At 43.0% G+C, this 17682-nt stretch overlaps 1 protein-coding gene across 1 annotated transcript; it reads left to right on the top strand.

Annotated features, from left to right (window-relative positions):
* The first annotated feature begins 14011 nt into the window (after positions 1-14011).
* LOC109766475 (tricetin 3',4',5'-O-trimethyltransferase-like) lies at positions 14012-17286 on the top strand. The gene is made up of 2 exons (XM_020325249.3): positions 14012-14424; positions 16494-17286. The coding sequence occupies exons 1-2, from the start codon at positions 14012-14014 to the stop codon at positions 17164-17166; spliced, it is 1086 nt and encodes a 361-aa protein (XP_020180838.1). The 3' UTR covers positions 17167-17286.
* The last annotated feature ends 396 nt before the right edge of the window (positions 17287-17682 follow it).

The following is a 17682-nucleotide window of genomic DNA, read 5'->3' as shown; positions in this document are numbered from 1 at the left end:
CATCGCAACCCCAAAATTTTAAGAAACGACAACTTTGGTTTCTTGCCAAACCACAGTTCATAAGGCGTCGTCTCAACGGATTTTGATGGTGCCCTATTTAACGTGAATGTAGCTGTCTCTAATGCATAACCCAAAACGATAGTGGTAAATTGGTAAGAGACATCATAGATTGCACTATATCCAATAAAGTACGGTTATGACGTTCGGACACACCATTACACTGTGGTGTTCCAGGTGGCGTGAGTAGTGAAACTATTTCACATTGTTTTAACTGAAGGCCAAACTCGCAACTCAAATATTTTACCTCTGCGATCATATCGTAGAAACTTTTATTTTCTTGTTACGATGATTCTCCACTTTACTCTGAAATTCTTTGAACTTTTCAAATGTTTCAGACTTTGTGTTTCATCAAGTAGATATACCCATATCTGCTCAAATCATCTGTGAAGGTCAGAAAATAATGATACCTGCTACGAGCCTCAATATTCATCGGACCACATACATCTGTATGTATGATGTCCAACAAATCTGTTGCTCTCTCCATAGTTCCGGAGAACGGCGTTTTAGTCATCTTGCCCATGAGGCACGGTTCGCAAGCATCAAGTGATTCATAATCAAGTGATTCCAAATTCCCATCAGTATGGAGTTTCTTCATGCGCTTTACACCAATATGACCTAAACGGCAGTACCATAAATAAGTTGCACTATCATTATTAACTTTGCATCTTTTGGCTTCAATATTATGAATATGTGTATCACTACGATCAAGATCCAACAAACCATTTTCGTTGGTGTGTATGACCATAAAGGTTTTATTCATGTAAACAGAACAACAATTGTTCTCTAACTTAAATGAATAACCGTATTGCAATAAACATGATCAGATCATATTCATGCTCAATGCAAGCACCAAATAATACTTATTTAGTTTCAACACTAATCCCGAAAGTACAGGGAGTGTGCGATGATGATCATATCAATCTTGGAACTACTTCCAACACACATCGTCACCTCGCCTTTTACTAGTCTCTGTTTATTCTGCAACTCCCGTTTTCGAGTTACTACTCTTTAGCAACTGAACCAGTATCAATTACCGAGGGGTTGCTATAAACACTAGTAAAGTACACATCAATAATCTGTATATCAAATATACCTTTGTTCACTTTTACTAGTCTCTGTTTATTCTGCAACTCCCGTTTCGAGTTACTACTCTTAGCAACTGAACCAGTATCAATTACCGAGGGATTGCTATAAACACTAGTAAAGTACACATCAATAATCTGTATATCAAATATACCTTTGTTCACTTTGCCATCCTTCTTATCCACCAAATAGTTGGGGTAGTTCCGCTTCCAGTGACCAGTCCCTTTGCAGTAGAAGCACTTAGTCTCAGGCTTAGGACCAGACTTAGGCTTCTTCACTTGAGCAGCAACTTGCTTGCCGTTCTTTTGAAGTTCCCCTTTTTCCCTTTGCCCTTTTCTTGAAACTAGCGGTCTCGTCAACCATCAAACTTGAAGTGGTCTCGTCAACCATCAACACTTGATGTTTTTCTTGATTTCTACCTTCATCGATTTCAGCATCACGAAGAGCTCGGGAATTACTTTCGTCATCCCTTGCATACCATAGTTCATCACGAAGTTCTACTAACTTGGTGATGGTGACTAGAGAATTCTGTCAATCACTATTTTATCTGGAAGATAAACTCCCACTTGATTCAAGCGATTGTAGTACCCAGACAATCTGAGCACATGCTCACTAGTTGAGCGATTCTCCTCCATCTTTTTGCTATAGAACTTGTTGGAGATTTCATATCTCTCAACTCGGGTATTTGCTTGAAATATTAACTTCAACTCCTGGAACATCTCATATGGTCCATGACGTTCAAAACGTCTTTGAAGTCCCGATTCTAAGCCGTTAAGCATGGTGCACTAAACTATCAAGTAGTCATCATATTGAGCTAGCCAAACGTTCATAACGTCTGCATCTGCTCCTGCAATAGGTCTGTCACCTAGCGGTGCATCAAGGACATAATTTTTCTGTGCAGCAATGAGGATAATCCTCAGATCACGGATCCAATCCGCATCTTTGCTACTAACATCTTTCAACATAATTTTTCTCTAGGAACAAAAAATAAACACAGGGAAGCAACAACGCGAGCTATTGATCTACAACATAATTTGCAAAATACTATCAGGACTAAGTTCATGATAAATTTAAGTTCAATTAATCATATTACTTAAGAACTCCCACTTAGATAGACATCTCTCTAATCATCTAAGTGATTACGTGATCCAAAGCAACTAAACCATGTCCGATTAACACGTGAGATGGAGTAGTTTCAATGGTGAACATCACTATGTTGATCATATCTACTATATGATTCACGCTCGACCTTTCGGTCTCTGTGTTCCGAGGCCATATCTGTATATGCTAGGCTCGTCAAGTTTAACCTGAGTATTCCGCGTGTGCAACTGTTTTGCACCCGTTGTATTTGAACGTAGAGCCTATCACACCTGATTAACACGTGGTGTCTCAGCACGAAGAACTTTTGCAACGGTGCATACTCAGGGAGAACACTTTTATCTTGAAATTTTAGTGAGAGATCATCTTATAATGCTACCGTCAATCAAAGCAAGATAAGATGCATAAAGGATTAACATCACATGCAATCAATATAAGTGATATGATAAGGCCATCATCATCTTGTGCTTGTGATCTCCATCTCCGAAGCACCGTGCTTGTGATCTCCATCTCCGAAGCACCGTCATGATCACCATCGTCACCGGCGCGACACCTTGATCTCCATCGTAGCATCGTTGTCGTCTCGCCAACTTATTGCTTTTACGACTATCGCTACCGCTTAGTGATAAAGTAAAACTATTACATGGCGATTGCACCTCATACAATAAAGCGACAACCATATGGCTCCTGCCAGTTGCCGATAACTCGGTTACAAAACATGATCATCTCATACAACACATTATATCACATCATGTCTTGACCATATCACATCACAACATGCCCTGGAAAAACAAGTTAGACGTCCTCTACTTTGTTGTTGCAAGTTTTACGTGGCTGCTACGGGCTTAGCAAGAACCGTTCTTACCTACGCATCAAAACCACAACGATAGTTTGTCAAGTTGGTGCTGTTTTAACCTTCGCAAGGACCGGGCGTAGCCACACTCGGTTCAACTAAAGTGAGAGAGACAGACACCCGCCAGTCACCTTTAAGCAACGAGTGCTCCGAACGGTGAAACCAGTCTCGCGTAAGCGTACGCGTAATGTCGGTCCGGGCCGCTTCATCTCACAATACCGCTGAACCAAAGTATGACATGCTGGTAAGCAGTATGACTTATATCGCCCACAACTCACTTGTGTTCTACTCGTGCATAGCATCAACGCATAAAACCTGGCTCTGATACCACTGTTGGGGAACATAGTAATTTAAAAAATTTCCTACGCACACGCAAGATCATGGTGATGCATAGCAACGAGAGGGGAGAGTGTTGTCCATGTACCCTCGTAGACCGACAGCGGAAGCGTTATCACAACGCGGTTGATGTAGTCGTACGTCTTCACGATCCGACCGATCAAGTACCGAACGTACGGCACCTCCGAGTTCTACACACGTTCAGCTCGATGACGTCCCTCGAACTCCGATCCAGCCGAGTGTTGAGGGAGAGTTTCGTCAGCATGACGGCGTGGTGACGATGATGATGTTCCACCGGCGCAGGGCTTCGCCTAAACTCCGCAACGGTATTATCGAGGTGTAATATGGTGGAGGGGGGCACCGCACACGGCTAAGAGATCTCAAGGATCAATTGTTGTGTCTCTGGGGTGTCCCCCTGCCCCCGTATATAAAGGAGCAACGGAGGAGGAGGCCGGCCCTAGGAGGGGGCGCACCAAGTGTGGAGTCCTACTAGGACTCCCTAGTCCTAGTAGGATTCCACCTCCCATATGGAATAGGAAAAGAGGAAGGGAAAAAGAGAAGGAAGGAAGGGGGCGCCCCCCTTCCCTAGTCCAATTCGGACCAGACCAAGGGGAGGGGTGCGGCCACCCTTGAGACCCTTTTTCTTCTTTCCCGTATGGCCCAATAAGGCCCAATACGTATTCCCGTAATTCTCCGGTACTCCGAAATATACCCGAATCACTCGGAACCTTTCCGAAGTCCGAATATAGTCGTCCAATATATCGATCTTTACGTCTCGACCATTTCGAGACTCCTCGTCATATCCCCGATCTCATCCGGGACTCCGAACTCCTTCGGTACATCAACATACATAAACTCATAATAAAACTGTCATCGTAACTTTAAGCGTGCGGACCCTACGGGTTCGAGAACTATGTAGACATGACCGAGACACGTCTCCGGTCAATAACCAATAGCGGGACCTGGATGCCCATATTGGCTCCCACATATTCTACGAAGATCTTTATCGGTCAGACCGCATAACAACATACGTTGTTCCCTTTGTCATCAGTATGTTACTTGCCCGAGATTCGATCGTCGGTATCTCGATACCTAGTTCAATCTCGTTACCGGCAAGTCTCTTTACTCGTTCCGTAACACATCATCCCGCAACTAACTTATTAGTCACAATGCTTGCAAGGCTTATAGTGATGTGCATTACCGAGTGGGCCCAGAGATACCTCTCCGACAATCGGAGTGACAAATCCTAATCTCGAAATACGCCAACCCAACAAGTACCTTTGGAGACACCTGTAGAGCACCTTTATAATCACCCATTTACGTTGTGACGTTTGATAGCACACAAAGTGTTTCTCCGGTAAACGGGAGTTGCATAATCTCATAGTCAGAGGAACATGTATAAGTCATGAAGAAAGCAATAGCAACATACTAAACGATCGGGTGCTAAGCTAACGGAATGGGTCAAGTCAATCACGTCATTCTCCTAATGAGGTGATCTCGTTAATCAAATGACAACTTATGTCTATGGCTAGGAAACATAACCATCTTTGATTAACGAGCTAGTCAAGTAGAGGCATACTAGTGACAATCTGTTTGTCTATGTATTCACACATGTATTATGTTTCCGGTTAATACAATTCTAGCATGAATAATAAACATTTATCATGATATAAGGAAATAAATAATAACTTTATTATTGCCTCTAGGGCATATTTCCTTCAGCATGCTCCTCAAGGGCCCTATATTCAGTAACCGACGGTGGTTCCTTCTGGAATGCCTTGCAGTCATCGTACGCCTCGTTCTCACGCAGGCGAACTATACAGTTCTCATAGTGCACCACCAAATCAACAATTGTCATACCGTAGTCCAGGTGAAGGTGAAGGCAGGAGTTGAGGCTTTCACTCCTCTGGTTACTTCGCATACCAAGGAAAAACCCATCGGAAAGATATGAAGTTGCCCAAAGTCTCCTCTTCCTGTACATCCTGTCAAGCCACTCTTCAGTTCTATCCGTCTTCCACTTATCATAGAAAGCTTTCCATCTCTGCTCAAAGTTCGCTTGAGAGGTGGCATAGTACAGGAGCGATCTGAACTCATCCAGTGACTTGTAATGCAGGTGCCTCTGCATATTTTTCTCGATATGCCAGGAGCAAAGACGATGGAAAACATCTGAAAGGACAGTCCGAATAGCCCGGATCATTGCAGCGTCACCGTCTGTGATTATTGACTTTCTTCACCTGACAGTTTTCCTTCATAAATGTCTGCAACAGCCACACGTATGTCCCTTCCGTCTCGTCAGCAATGATGGCACAACCAAACACTGTGGTGCAACGGTGGTTGTTAACTCCGACAAAGGGGACGAACGGCATATCGTATCTGTTCATCTTATACGTGCTATCAAACACGACCACATCTCCGTAGTCCTGATAGTCCCTCCGCGACTGTGCATCGCACCAGAACATACTCTTCAGTCGCCCTTCCTTGTCACACACATACTCAAAAAAAACTCAGGGTCCTTCTCCTTCCTGCTCCTCATAATGCCAACTGCCGTCTCTGCATCACCCTTTGCAATGAGCTTCATTTTTTCTATGCAACAAAGATTGTAAATGTCCCTCCTGATAAGCCCGCACTTATCGTACGAACCGTATCTGCTGATGAAGTTTTCCATTATAATATGCTTTCTTATCCCGGCCGCTTCCATCGCCAATATCTCGGCCCTCTGGCCATCTCCAATCCGTCTGTGTGACCACAAAAAACAAACCTCGTCGGGCCGAGCCATCGTGTGGTTGTGATCATCCACGAATGATGCGACGAACCAAACGCCACGTTCTCTGTCCAGCTTCACCACCATATGTGCACCGCAGTCGCAACGAGTCTCCGGTCGAAGCCTGTGCTTGCGGCCCTCCATGGTTATGAACTTGCTCTGCCTTCTCCCTACCCTGGAGCAAAGAAACCGCCGGTACCGTATCATTCCCGAAGCACCTCATTTCACCTTCTGTTTCCTGATGCTAAACCCGTGCTCTCTGGCGTGATTGTTGTAGAATATGTATGCATCCCCTTGCGACCGAAAGGTCATAGCCATGACCTTCCAATGTGTCTCAAGCATCTTCTGCTGCCTTTGAGCCTCCTCAATATCGATCTCCCCCTCATCGTGATCAACGCTAGGACCATCTGACTCCTCCTACAACATTCATTTGAAAATATATATGTCAATTACTATCATTTAAATCATAGTATTGATCGATGTACAACATCTATCAACTAACCTGGCTCAAGTTATCTGCAAATGATTCCTGCCAACTATGTTGCACATTGTCAACATCCACATCTTCCTGCAAATTTGTACACAAAGATATATAGTTAGCCATGCCATACTTTGCAAATTCAAAAATAAAATCAAAATATACGCCACTTACGTTTTCACTATTTGCGCCATGTTCATTATTATGAAAATCATCCGGAGGTAAGATATCATATGACGAGACTGAATCATTGTCGCTGCTGTCATCATCTTCGTTCAAATTTTCGTTATCAGTCTTAGTCACCTTATCAGTATCATTCTCGTCCCTCCCGAATACGGATTCTTTCTCCATGTCAACACGCCTAACTCACAGAACTGCAAAACATTTGAAGTGTTGATTACAACAAGGACAAAAACTCATGTTGGTTTGCAAAAAAAGAGAAATACGTGTAATCCATGAACCCAACAGCTACCATGAATTTTTTCTTAATGCAATGGTTCAAACAACACTTTTTAGTGTTGTGTGAAACAACTAGTTTAGGTTGCCCAGCGGTGTGTGCATATTGTGTGATGTCGTCATGAAAAAAATATAGCGTTCTTTAAATTAAGCCTGCCCTCCACTTACATCCTAGATTCGCCACTTAACTAGCCCTAACTTCAATCCATCATGCCCGCTAGGTTTAGATGACAAACCTTGCCCTGCGGTGTAGGCGTCGCCGGCGTTCGACGACGGCAGCTGTCCCCGCCTTGAATCTAGCAGCCGACGACGTGCACGACGAGCCACCGGCCGGATGTTTGGCAGGATCCGCGACGGGGGGTGGGGAGAGTGGTGCGGAGGCGGCGTGGCACGTCGGGCCCTTCACGTCCGGGCGGTGGATGATGACGGAGAGATGCGGCGACGCACGCCGTTGGGACGGCGACGGCGGCGTTGGACGGGGTCGGAGGGCGGCGATCCGCGGCGGCGGCGATCGGATGGGGCGGGCGAGTAGACGGGTTGGGCGGGCGAGTAGACGGGCCTTCACGTCTGGGCGGTGGACGATGACGTTGAGATGCAGCGACGCACGCCGTTGGGACGGCGACGGCGGCGTCGGACGGGCTCGGACGGCGGCGGCGGACGGGGTCGGAGGGCGGCAATCCGCGGCGGCCGCGATCGGATGGGCCGGGCGAGTAGACGGGGTGGGCGGGCGAGTAGATCGTGCTGACAGTTTGTTTGTGTTTTTTTTGCATGCACGCGGTCTACGTACGCCATTCACAATTGTATAATACGAGGTGGGCATACCCTTCTTTCGTATGACCATTCTGCCCTTCTACGTTTTGTTGGGGGGGGGGGGGTCTACCGAAGCAAGGCTGTATAATTAATCTTAACAGCTCTCTCCCGTCCTCCTTCTCTTTCCCCCCTTCTCTCTTTTCCGGATGGGATTTTGGTGACGTGGATTGACTTATAGCCTGCTGAATAGAACCTACTATGCTTGCTCTAAGGCTAGCCATAGTGGGGGTACTCAAATGCGAATATTATATTTAGTGGAACTTTAAATTTTGAGCAGCCAAATATTAATATATTTTCCTTGTGTAAAATTGGAGAAATTGAGTACATAGAAGTTGCCGCTTTATTGAACCTAGCCTATTCATCATGCGCAATTAATTTTTTTCATGTGACTAAATCTACATCCACGGGCTGACTTAAATTGAATTGTACGGGTGGGGTTCACGTGGAGGGATTTGGATGCAGAAGGAAATGGTTGGGGGGCCCACCCAATGAAATTCAGGGGTGAGGGTGGGGTGGGGAAGATTTATTATGTTTTGAAAGGTTCCTTAAAATCTTTGTAAATGTCCTTGGATGTCTTTGGAGAGATTCCACTATGGACCACATACGGAGCAAAATGAGTGAATCTACACTCTGAAATGCATCTACATACATCCGTATGTGGTTCAGGGTGGAATCTGTACAAAGACATACGTATTTAGGAAACGGAGGGAGTAGCATTTTTGTTTTCATGTTGTCGCTTCATCCAAAAAGGAAAATTCACGTTTTCTGCAGATAATTTCAGAACTTCTTAGTAGCATGAAATTTTGAAACCACTTTGCACTACAGATTTTTTTCCTTACCAACTCTTACAAAAAACATCTGTAAACCAACTGGTAACTGGTCCCTACTTTGACATGCATGTAACACGTTCCTAGGCCAGTATACATTCCAGGGCATTTTTTATTGTACGATTTCATGATAATCTGGGGGATTAGAATTCTTAGAAAAAATTACATGTCAATTGTTTGGATTGTATAACTGCACTCTACATAATTTTTTCCGATATTTCTGTTGTAATAATCACAGAATTAAGTCCATGGAATTATATACTCAGAACCCGTCATGCACTCGGCATACAAGCAAATTCCAATTGTGTATGTGCCGTCTCACAACCCTGTGCGTACTGGTTCATTTTCTTCAGGAAAGCCATTTCTCAAGCGCAGTTTATCACACTTTTTGATGGGATAATGACTTATCTTCTTGAAAATTCTTAGCAGCCAGTCAACTGTTTAACTCAGACATTGTTACGCATTCTGAACTTTTGATAGTTGCATCTTGGATTGAAATGCACAATATATGTTTTTCCTCATCCGTTGCAATTGGAAGAACTTTATACACACTTTATGAAGAAAACATATCTTCCCAGGAGAGTTTTGGTATGAACTATCTTCACGTCTTAGATGAAAATGTACCCTCTACCCCTACCTAAGCATAAGTGTCAATGTTACAATCGATTGATGAGGCAGATAAATTTTCATATCATTCACCTAGATATATAATAACTAACTGCCAGCTTGGATCTGCTCATGAAACATGGTGTACATAATCTCTTCACCCACTTTTCCGTCCATAGCAACATCCACAGACCTATATAGTCTCTTCGCTTGTTAGTTGTAGAGTTTCGTAGTCTACGCTCCATACTTGTGTCGTAGCATCAATATAATAGGTTCGCTTATACATAACAAAAAGCTAGATGACTAGTTACAAGAGCATGCCAATACTACATAAATTCAATGCTTAATATTGGTTTATGATCGAGAAGACAAAGAGCTTTGAGAATGGAAGACATCGGGGGAAATTCTACAAGGGAGGACCAGACAATCAGCAGGAGAAATGACGACTCATCTAGAGTGAACTTAGGAAGTAGGAGCATATCAATGGATTCCAGCCTTGGCTTCTTGGCGGTGCTCCTTGGATCTATGACCATGTTCGTGCAACTGCCCTCCCTTCAGCATAGTGTCGCAATTATCTCTCTTCACATTTGTGCTTTTGTCTGGCTTTGAGAAATTCAGAGGCCTGGTGACCATGACACCACTTTTTTTTTCTGGATTTGGTTTTTTTGGGGATGGGCTAAAATAACTGGTTTCTGGTAAATCTAGGATTGTTTTTGTTCGGAATATTTTGAGTCAATACATAAAATGTTTGACCTGACTGTGACATAACCGAATCTTGGGTTCCACGGGTCGGCTCAGTAATCCACCTCTCTGGTAGTGGCGGCTTTGAACCCCGCTTCTGCCATATTTTTGTGGTGCGTTAGTTAGAAAGAACTCAAACTTTTGTGGGAAACGCAACATTCCACCAAACTAGCTTGTATGCTGGGATAATGTATACATATAGATTCTATTTGAGCAGATATTCGTTTTGACTTTGGGGTTCAAATGATCCCTGTATCTAGATCACCTGTTGTCCTGGAGATTCGCACGTAGTGTTGTACTAGAAGGGAAAGGTGCGCTCTGCTGCGCCGTTTAGTCCTTTGGCATTGTGCATGAAAGCTTTGTTTTAACGTGTGTTAGCTTGTGTACCACTCTAAGAATTCAGTTAGCTAACAATGCAAAAATACAATCCATGGTATTACCAAATGTACTTCATCATCTAAGAATGAAATTGTTATACAACACAAATTGGAATCCATCTCACGCAAAACAAGAGGTAATGAAATAACTTGCTTGAGCAGTTTAAAAGAACTCCACAAGGTGATTAACCATCTGCATATTTCACTATTGCTGCTGGAACTAAAATCATTGGCATGTAGGTTATGATACAAATATGTGTTGTGTGTTCAGGGAGTTCTTTTTACATCTACTAGATGATACCCCCGCGCGTTGCTGCGGGAATTTGTAGCATTGCTTAGGAGGAGGATTTATGGAGCAAGAAATTGGTGAAATCCCTAAAACAAATATATAAATATACGTTTACTTGAACCTTTGATAGAATGATGTGAAAAGTTAAAAAAGTTGTATAATGTGGTGGATAAATGCATTGGTAATGCGTTGCCTGCCGATATATTGCAAAATGGTGTTGTTCATATTAAGCTTAACTAATGACAAATGTTCATATAATTCATACCTTGGTAGTTCTTTATTCTTTTTGTGTGTAGATCCAAAACATGTTAATATCTTATTTGGAAAATGTTAATACCTTAATGTTGTATTTGCAAAAGTTTGTCATGTATTTTAATGTTATATCTTAATTAATATTGTATTTGCAAAATATTTTAGTGTTGTATTCGCAAAAGGGCTTGGGAGGGGCGCGCGCCACCTCCTGGCTGCTGCCTCTCCTTCCCACTAAGGCCCATTAAGGCCCAATACTTCTTCCCCGTATTCCCGTAACTCTCCGGTACTCCGAAAAATACCCGAATCACTCGGAACCATTCCGATGTCCGAATATAGTCGTCCAATATATCGATCTTTACGTCTCGACCATTTCGAGACTCCTCGTCATGTCCCTGATCTCATCCGGGACTCCGAACTACCTTCGGTACATCAAATCACATAAACTCATAATATAACCGTCATCGAACTTTAAGCGTGCGGACCCTACGGGTTCGAGAACTATGTAGACATGACCGAGACACGTCTCCGGTCAATAACCAATAGCGGAACCTGGATGCTCATATTGGCTCCCACATATTCTACAAAGATCTTTATCGGTCAAACCGCATAACAACATACGTTGTTCCTTTTGTCATCGGTATGTTACTTGCCCGAGATTCGATCGTCGGTATCTCAATACCTAGTTCAATCTCGTTACCGGCAAGTCTCTTTACTCGTTCCGTAATACATCATCCCGCAACTAACTCGTTAGTTACAATGCTTGCAAGGCTTATAGTGATGTGCATTACCGAGTGGGCCCAGAGATACCTCTCCGACAATCGGAGTGACAAATCCTAATATCGAAATACGCCAACCCAACAAGTACCTTCGGAGACACTTGTAGAGCACCTTTATAATCACCCAGTTACGTTGTGATGTTTGGTAGCACACAAAGTGTTCCTCCGGTAAACGGGAGTTGCATAATCTCATAGTCATAGAAACATGTATAAGTCATGAAGAAAGCAATAGCAGAATACTGAACGATCGGGTGCTAAGCTAACGGAATGGGTCAAGTCAATCACATCATTCTCCTAATGATGTGATCCCATTAATCAAATGACAACTCATGTCTATGGTTAGGAAACATAACCATCTTTAATTAACGAGCTAGTCAAGTAGAGGCATACTAGTGACACTCTGTTTGTCTATGTATTCACACATGTATTATGTTTCCATTAATACAATTGTAGCATGAATAATAAACATTTATCATGAAATAAGGAAATAAATAATAACTTTATTATTGCCTCTAGGGCATATTTCCTTCATTCCACGCTTTAGGTATCTTCCATGCAACCTCAGAAGTTCTTGCCGTATCTCCTCAAAGCTCCTGGAAGGCCACCCGGACCGACTTTGCATGAGCCAGCTCATTCAGCGAGGTGTCACTACTGATGAGTTCTTCCCAGGGAACTAATATGTTGTCAACCCTGAAATCAGCGGCTAAACGCAACAGACATTCAGACATACGACTGTGGAAACTACGATCAAAAGGATATCCGGACATCTTGGCGAGACTACGAGACTACGCTAGAGTGCTTACCAATGTTAGTGCCGAGGGTTTTTTATAGGTTGAGAACACAAAGGAAGGCGGGAACTCGGTAGCAGGAACATATGGCGGGAAATACTGGTGGGAACTACAGAGCGGGAAAATATGGCGGGAATTACAGAGCGGGAAAATTTGGCGGGAGCGAGCAAAGCGGGGAAATATGGCGGGAATTACAAAGCGGGATAATTTGGCGGGAACGAGCAAAGGGGGAAATATGGCGGGAACGATCAAAGCGGGAAAATATGGCAGGAACAAGCAAAGCGGAAAATTTTGGCGGGAAGTGGTGGCCCGTGACATGCGGGGATCGTACGGGGGCAAAAATGGTGGCATGCACCAGTCGGCCCACAGCTGGCCGATTAGCCCCTATCGGCCTACAGATAGCTGACTGGAGCCCTATCGGCCCACAGGCCACAGCTGGCCGACAGGAGCTGAACTGGTGGCCGATAGGCCAATCGGCCAGCAGCAAGCCGATATGAGCTCAGTCGGCCTGCTGTGGGCCGACTAGGCCCAGTCGGCCAGCAGCGGGCCGACGGTGTATTATTTTTAAAAATTACATGTCGGGCGTAATATTTGTGAAAATTAATAAAAAAATGTATTATTTAAAAAAATTAGTTTAATTTTGTATCCGGCATCATATTTATGAAAATTAACAAATCAGATGCATAATACACTCCGCCACACTAGCAGGTGTCTCACTCATGCCACAGAGAAGATGCCAAGATTGCCTTCGGAGGACCAGACCTGGGATGCTCTGGCAGACATGAGGAAGACCGCCTGCCAGAAGAAACTCGGCGCCATTTACAATGCCTGTCCGGTAACCAGCGTCGTGGACAACCTCATCACCCACATGTGTAAAGCAAAAAACAAGACTTTTTTTTCTGGGGTTGAATAGATGAGACTTTATACATAAATCATACTTCTTCCGTTCCAAATTACTTGTCGCTGAAATGGATGTATTTAAAACTAAAATACATCTAGATACATCCATACGTGCGACAAGTAATTCGGAACGAAGGGAGTACAATGACAAGACAACTTAAATTAAACAAAAAGTCAACAAATACAACACTTGAAGTAAATTAAGACAAAAGTTGGTGCTAACTCCTATGCCACAAGGGCACAGTTGTGACTCGTGAGGGTTATATTCTATAGCCTATAATTCGCTATCTCCAACAACTCTAGCGTAATATTGAACTAGTCATACAATGCTATACTCCATCCGATCTTAAAATAAGTATCTCAACTTGAGCAAATAATTCACTGGTCCAACTTGAGCAACCAGCATTGCTCCTATTCCTATATGTACCCTTAGCATACTCCTAAACTAGCTAAGGAAACCACCAACTACCAGAAGCAACATCAGCAGCAGTAGCGGGCGAAGCTCAGTTAGCTACATATAATGGGGTCGGAAATGGTCGCTGGCCCAGCTGCCGGCGACGAGGAGGCGTGCATGTACGCGATGCAACTTGCCGGTGCATCTATCCTACCGATGACGCTCAAGGGCGCCATCGAGCTGGGCATGCTCGAGGTCCTGGTGAGCGCAGGCGGGGAGATGTTGTCGCCTTCGGAGGTGATTGCGCGGCTGCCATCCAAGGCGGCCAATCCGGACGCGCCGGCCATGGTGGACCGCATGCTGCGGCTGCTGGCATCGTACAACGTAGTGTTGTGTGAGGTCGATGAAGGTGAGGACGGCCTCTTCGCCCGCCGGTACGGCCCCGCGCCAGTGTGCAAGTGGCTCACCCCTAACGAGGACGGTGTCTCCATTGCCGCGCTAGTCCTGATGATCCAGGACAAGGTCAATATGGAGGGCTGGTGAGTTTGATCGTTATTTTCTCAAGACTATTGTGCTTTTGGACTGTTTTTCTCTTCCTCTCTTCCTCACCTTTCGGTGTCTATCTTTCTACCAATATATTTTAATGGAATATCTCACAAAGTGTTAAACTCAACTGTGAAGTCTCATACTTGACTTCAGTTGATGTCAATATATCTTGTTTCCATTCCATACGATGTTGTTCTCTCAAAAAAGCTCATATTAATTAGCTTTGACACATTAGGATACGCATATATATATATATATATATATATATATATATATATATATATATACACACACACATATACAAGTTGGTATGCATCACAATGATGCAGAGGCCGGGGTTTATTCCTATTTTTGAAAGAAAACCCATATATATAACCTGAAATTGACAAAAAGATTATCTTACCCTCCTTCGTTCCTCTCTCTCTCTCTCTACACCCTCTATGAACAGTAAATTCATAAAAATAGGAAAAAAAAACCTCAAACTTTGCGTCATCAAATATGGTCAAACTTTCCCACTGTATCACGTACCATATTTGCCATATTTGATATGGTAAAATTAATGGTATGCTAATTTGAAATGTCTGATGGTGCATACAAATATACTAAAAGGGTTGGGCGTGCTTTGCTGCGCCGTTGATGTTGTTGAGATTCTTAAAACAAAATTACTCATTTTGTTTTAAAATGTAAGGTGTATTACTTTTTTGAAAAGTACAACCTCTTGAAGTGTGTCACATTTATGAAGAAATATATCAAAATTCGTAATATCAAATTGGTGTTATTAGATTCATCATGAAATGAACTTCCATAATTTTTTGGCTTGATATTGTGGATGTCGATATTTTTTGGCTCTAAACTTGGTCAAAGTTAAAGAAATTTAACTTCCTAAAGAACTAGTACCCCTTGTATTTTGAAACTGATGGAATATTTAGTTTGGCGGACGGGGGAGACGATGGAGTGTGTTTTATGTTTATTTATAATGCGGTTATTTGGTGGGCCTTTCATGGTGTGATTTTGTGTTATGCGCTAATCAACTCATACTTTTGTGGGTAAATTTCTACTTCGGTGGCTACATGTACTATACTGATGCTATAGTATCACCACAAGGTGGTGTTTCTTTTGTCTAGGTGGTAAGAGAGTGCATGGGGTTCGTGTTGATTCATTTGAAAAATCGATGGTCCGATCAAAATCGTAAACCAAATTCAAATTTGAATATCTCAATAGAATAAAAGAGCTTCAAAACTAGGGAGTATGGTGAACTAAAATAATTAAATGGAAGAGATCCTTGAGAAATTATTGACCCGGTCAAAATCAGGTGACCAAGTTCTAAAGTGAAGACCTCAATTAGTTGTGACGACTTAAAAATTATGAACAATAGTGTATAGTATTACAGAATTGAATGAGAGCTTTGAAAAATTGGTTACTTGGTCAAAATCAGGTGACACAATTTCAACTGGACACCTCAATTGATTGTGAGGCCTTTTACCCCTAGGGAGCTTATTAGTGATATAGTAGATTCAGCTTGGGCGACTGCTCTCCTAGCTTTTTTTCTTTTTCTTTTCTTTTGATAACCGTACTGCTCAGCTATCTTGCCTTTTGTAGGGACCTGGTTGCTCCGAATTTCTTAAACAAATTGAATCCTTGTCGTTTATAATTGAGGCTTGTAATATTTTAACGAAGCAGATTATTTACTCTATATAAGTGGTGACTTATTCACATCTTGTTTAAATAATATGATAATAGATAGTTCCTTAAATCAGCATGTTATATATATATATATCTTCTCAGACAATTCTGACTTCCGACTTTAGTTCTGACAGTTTTAGTCTGGCTTGTGATCCTGCGCCAACAGTATCTCTTCAATTATAGATTTATCCACCAACTGCCAATTAGTCGATGCAAAACTCGAAACTTTGACCAAGGTCCAGGTACTAACTAGTAGCATACTGGAAAAAATGTTTTTCTTGATGAATTTGCTTGTAAAGTTGGAAGTTGAGTAACTGCATGCCACCATTACTCCACTATTACTAGCAAACTGAACTGGAAGCTGGTAACTAATTTGCAGGTATCATTTGAAGGACGCAATCCTTGATGGTGGCCTCCCGTTCCAAAGAGCATACGGGATGACGTTGTTTGAGTACAACAGCACGAACATGCACGTTAACCACATGTTCAATGAGGCCATGAAGAACCATTCAACCATCATCACCAAGAAGCTCCTTGAGTTCTACAGGGGCTTTGATAGTGTGGGCACCCTTGTTGATGTCGCCGGTGGTGTGGGTGCAACCATCCACACCATCATCTCCAAGTACCCACACATCAAGGCGGTCAACTTCGACTTGCCCCACGTTATCTCTGATGCACCGTCCTTCCTTGGTGTGGAGCATGTCGGGGGTGACATGTTCGAGAAGGTGCCCTCTGGCGATGCCATCCTCCTAAAGTGGATCCTTCATGACTGGACCGACAAGCATTGCACGACTCTACTAAGGAACTGCTTTGACGCACTCCCTGCTCACGGCAAGGTCATCATCGTGGAAGGCATCCTGCCAGTGAAACCGGACTCTACATCCAGGGGGCAGCTGATGTTCCTTGATGACATGATCATGCTCATGCACACCCCAGGTGGCAAGGAGAGGCAACAGAGGGAGTTCGAGGAGCTTGCAAGGGGTGTAGGGTTCACCAGTGTCAAGACCACTCACATCTACGGCAATGCGTGGGTCATTGAATTCATGAAATAGATTTCAATATTGTCTTCTAGTTGTTGCTCCTAAAATCCACATATGACTTTCGAGCTTCCATCGTGTTTACTTAATTTTGAATCATTAATATATTTTACGTACATAATAAAGGATTTGGTATTTAAGTTGTGCGAGAAATTGCTATTTCTACGTCGAGTAAATTTGGCAATGTTAAGCCTAGGAACGTGTGTGCAGGCTTACACATATAGAGCACATCAAGCACATTTATTTTGTTTTTTGTTGTTGAACAGTGTTGTGCTACGTTTATTATACCCAGATACTTAAAAGTGCAGCTGCACTTGTTGGCAAAGCTGAGCACAAGCGCTGCAGCGGTCAACCATGTGATGCGGAAAAAATGCATGGTAATTTGGCCCCACCCGTGGGCAAAAGGGGATGTAAAGCAAGTACATTTAATGCAAGACGTTCACACACAACATGTGTCATACTGTGTAAATCAAGGTCTCTTATATGCATTAAATTTCATTTTGTAAAACTTTGAAAATCTATAACTTTTGA

This window comes from Aegilops tauschii, chromosome 5, assembly GCF_002575655.3.
Source record: "Aegilops tauschii subsp. strangulata cultivar AL8/78 chromosome 5, Aet v6.0, whole genome shotgun sequence".
Taxonomy (NCBI): Eukaryota; Viridiplantae; Streptophyta; class Magnoliopsida; order Poales; family Poaceae; genus Aegilops; species Aegilops tauschii.
The sequence above is the reverse complement of the archived record's forward strand: the minus strand, read 5'-3'. Positions and strand labels throughout refer to the sequence as shown.

Coding starts and splice junctions, on each gene's coding strand:
- LOC109766475 (XM_020325249.3), top strand. CDS start 14,012: ATGGGGTCGGAAATGGTCGCTGGCCCAGCTGCCGGCGACGAGGAGGCG. Junction 14,425..16,493: donor AAGGTCAATATGGAGGGCTG/GTGAGTTTGATC, acceptor ACTAATTTGCAG/GTATCATTTGAAGGACGCAA.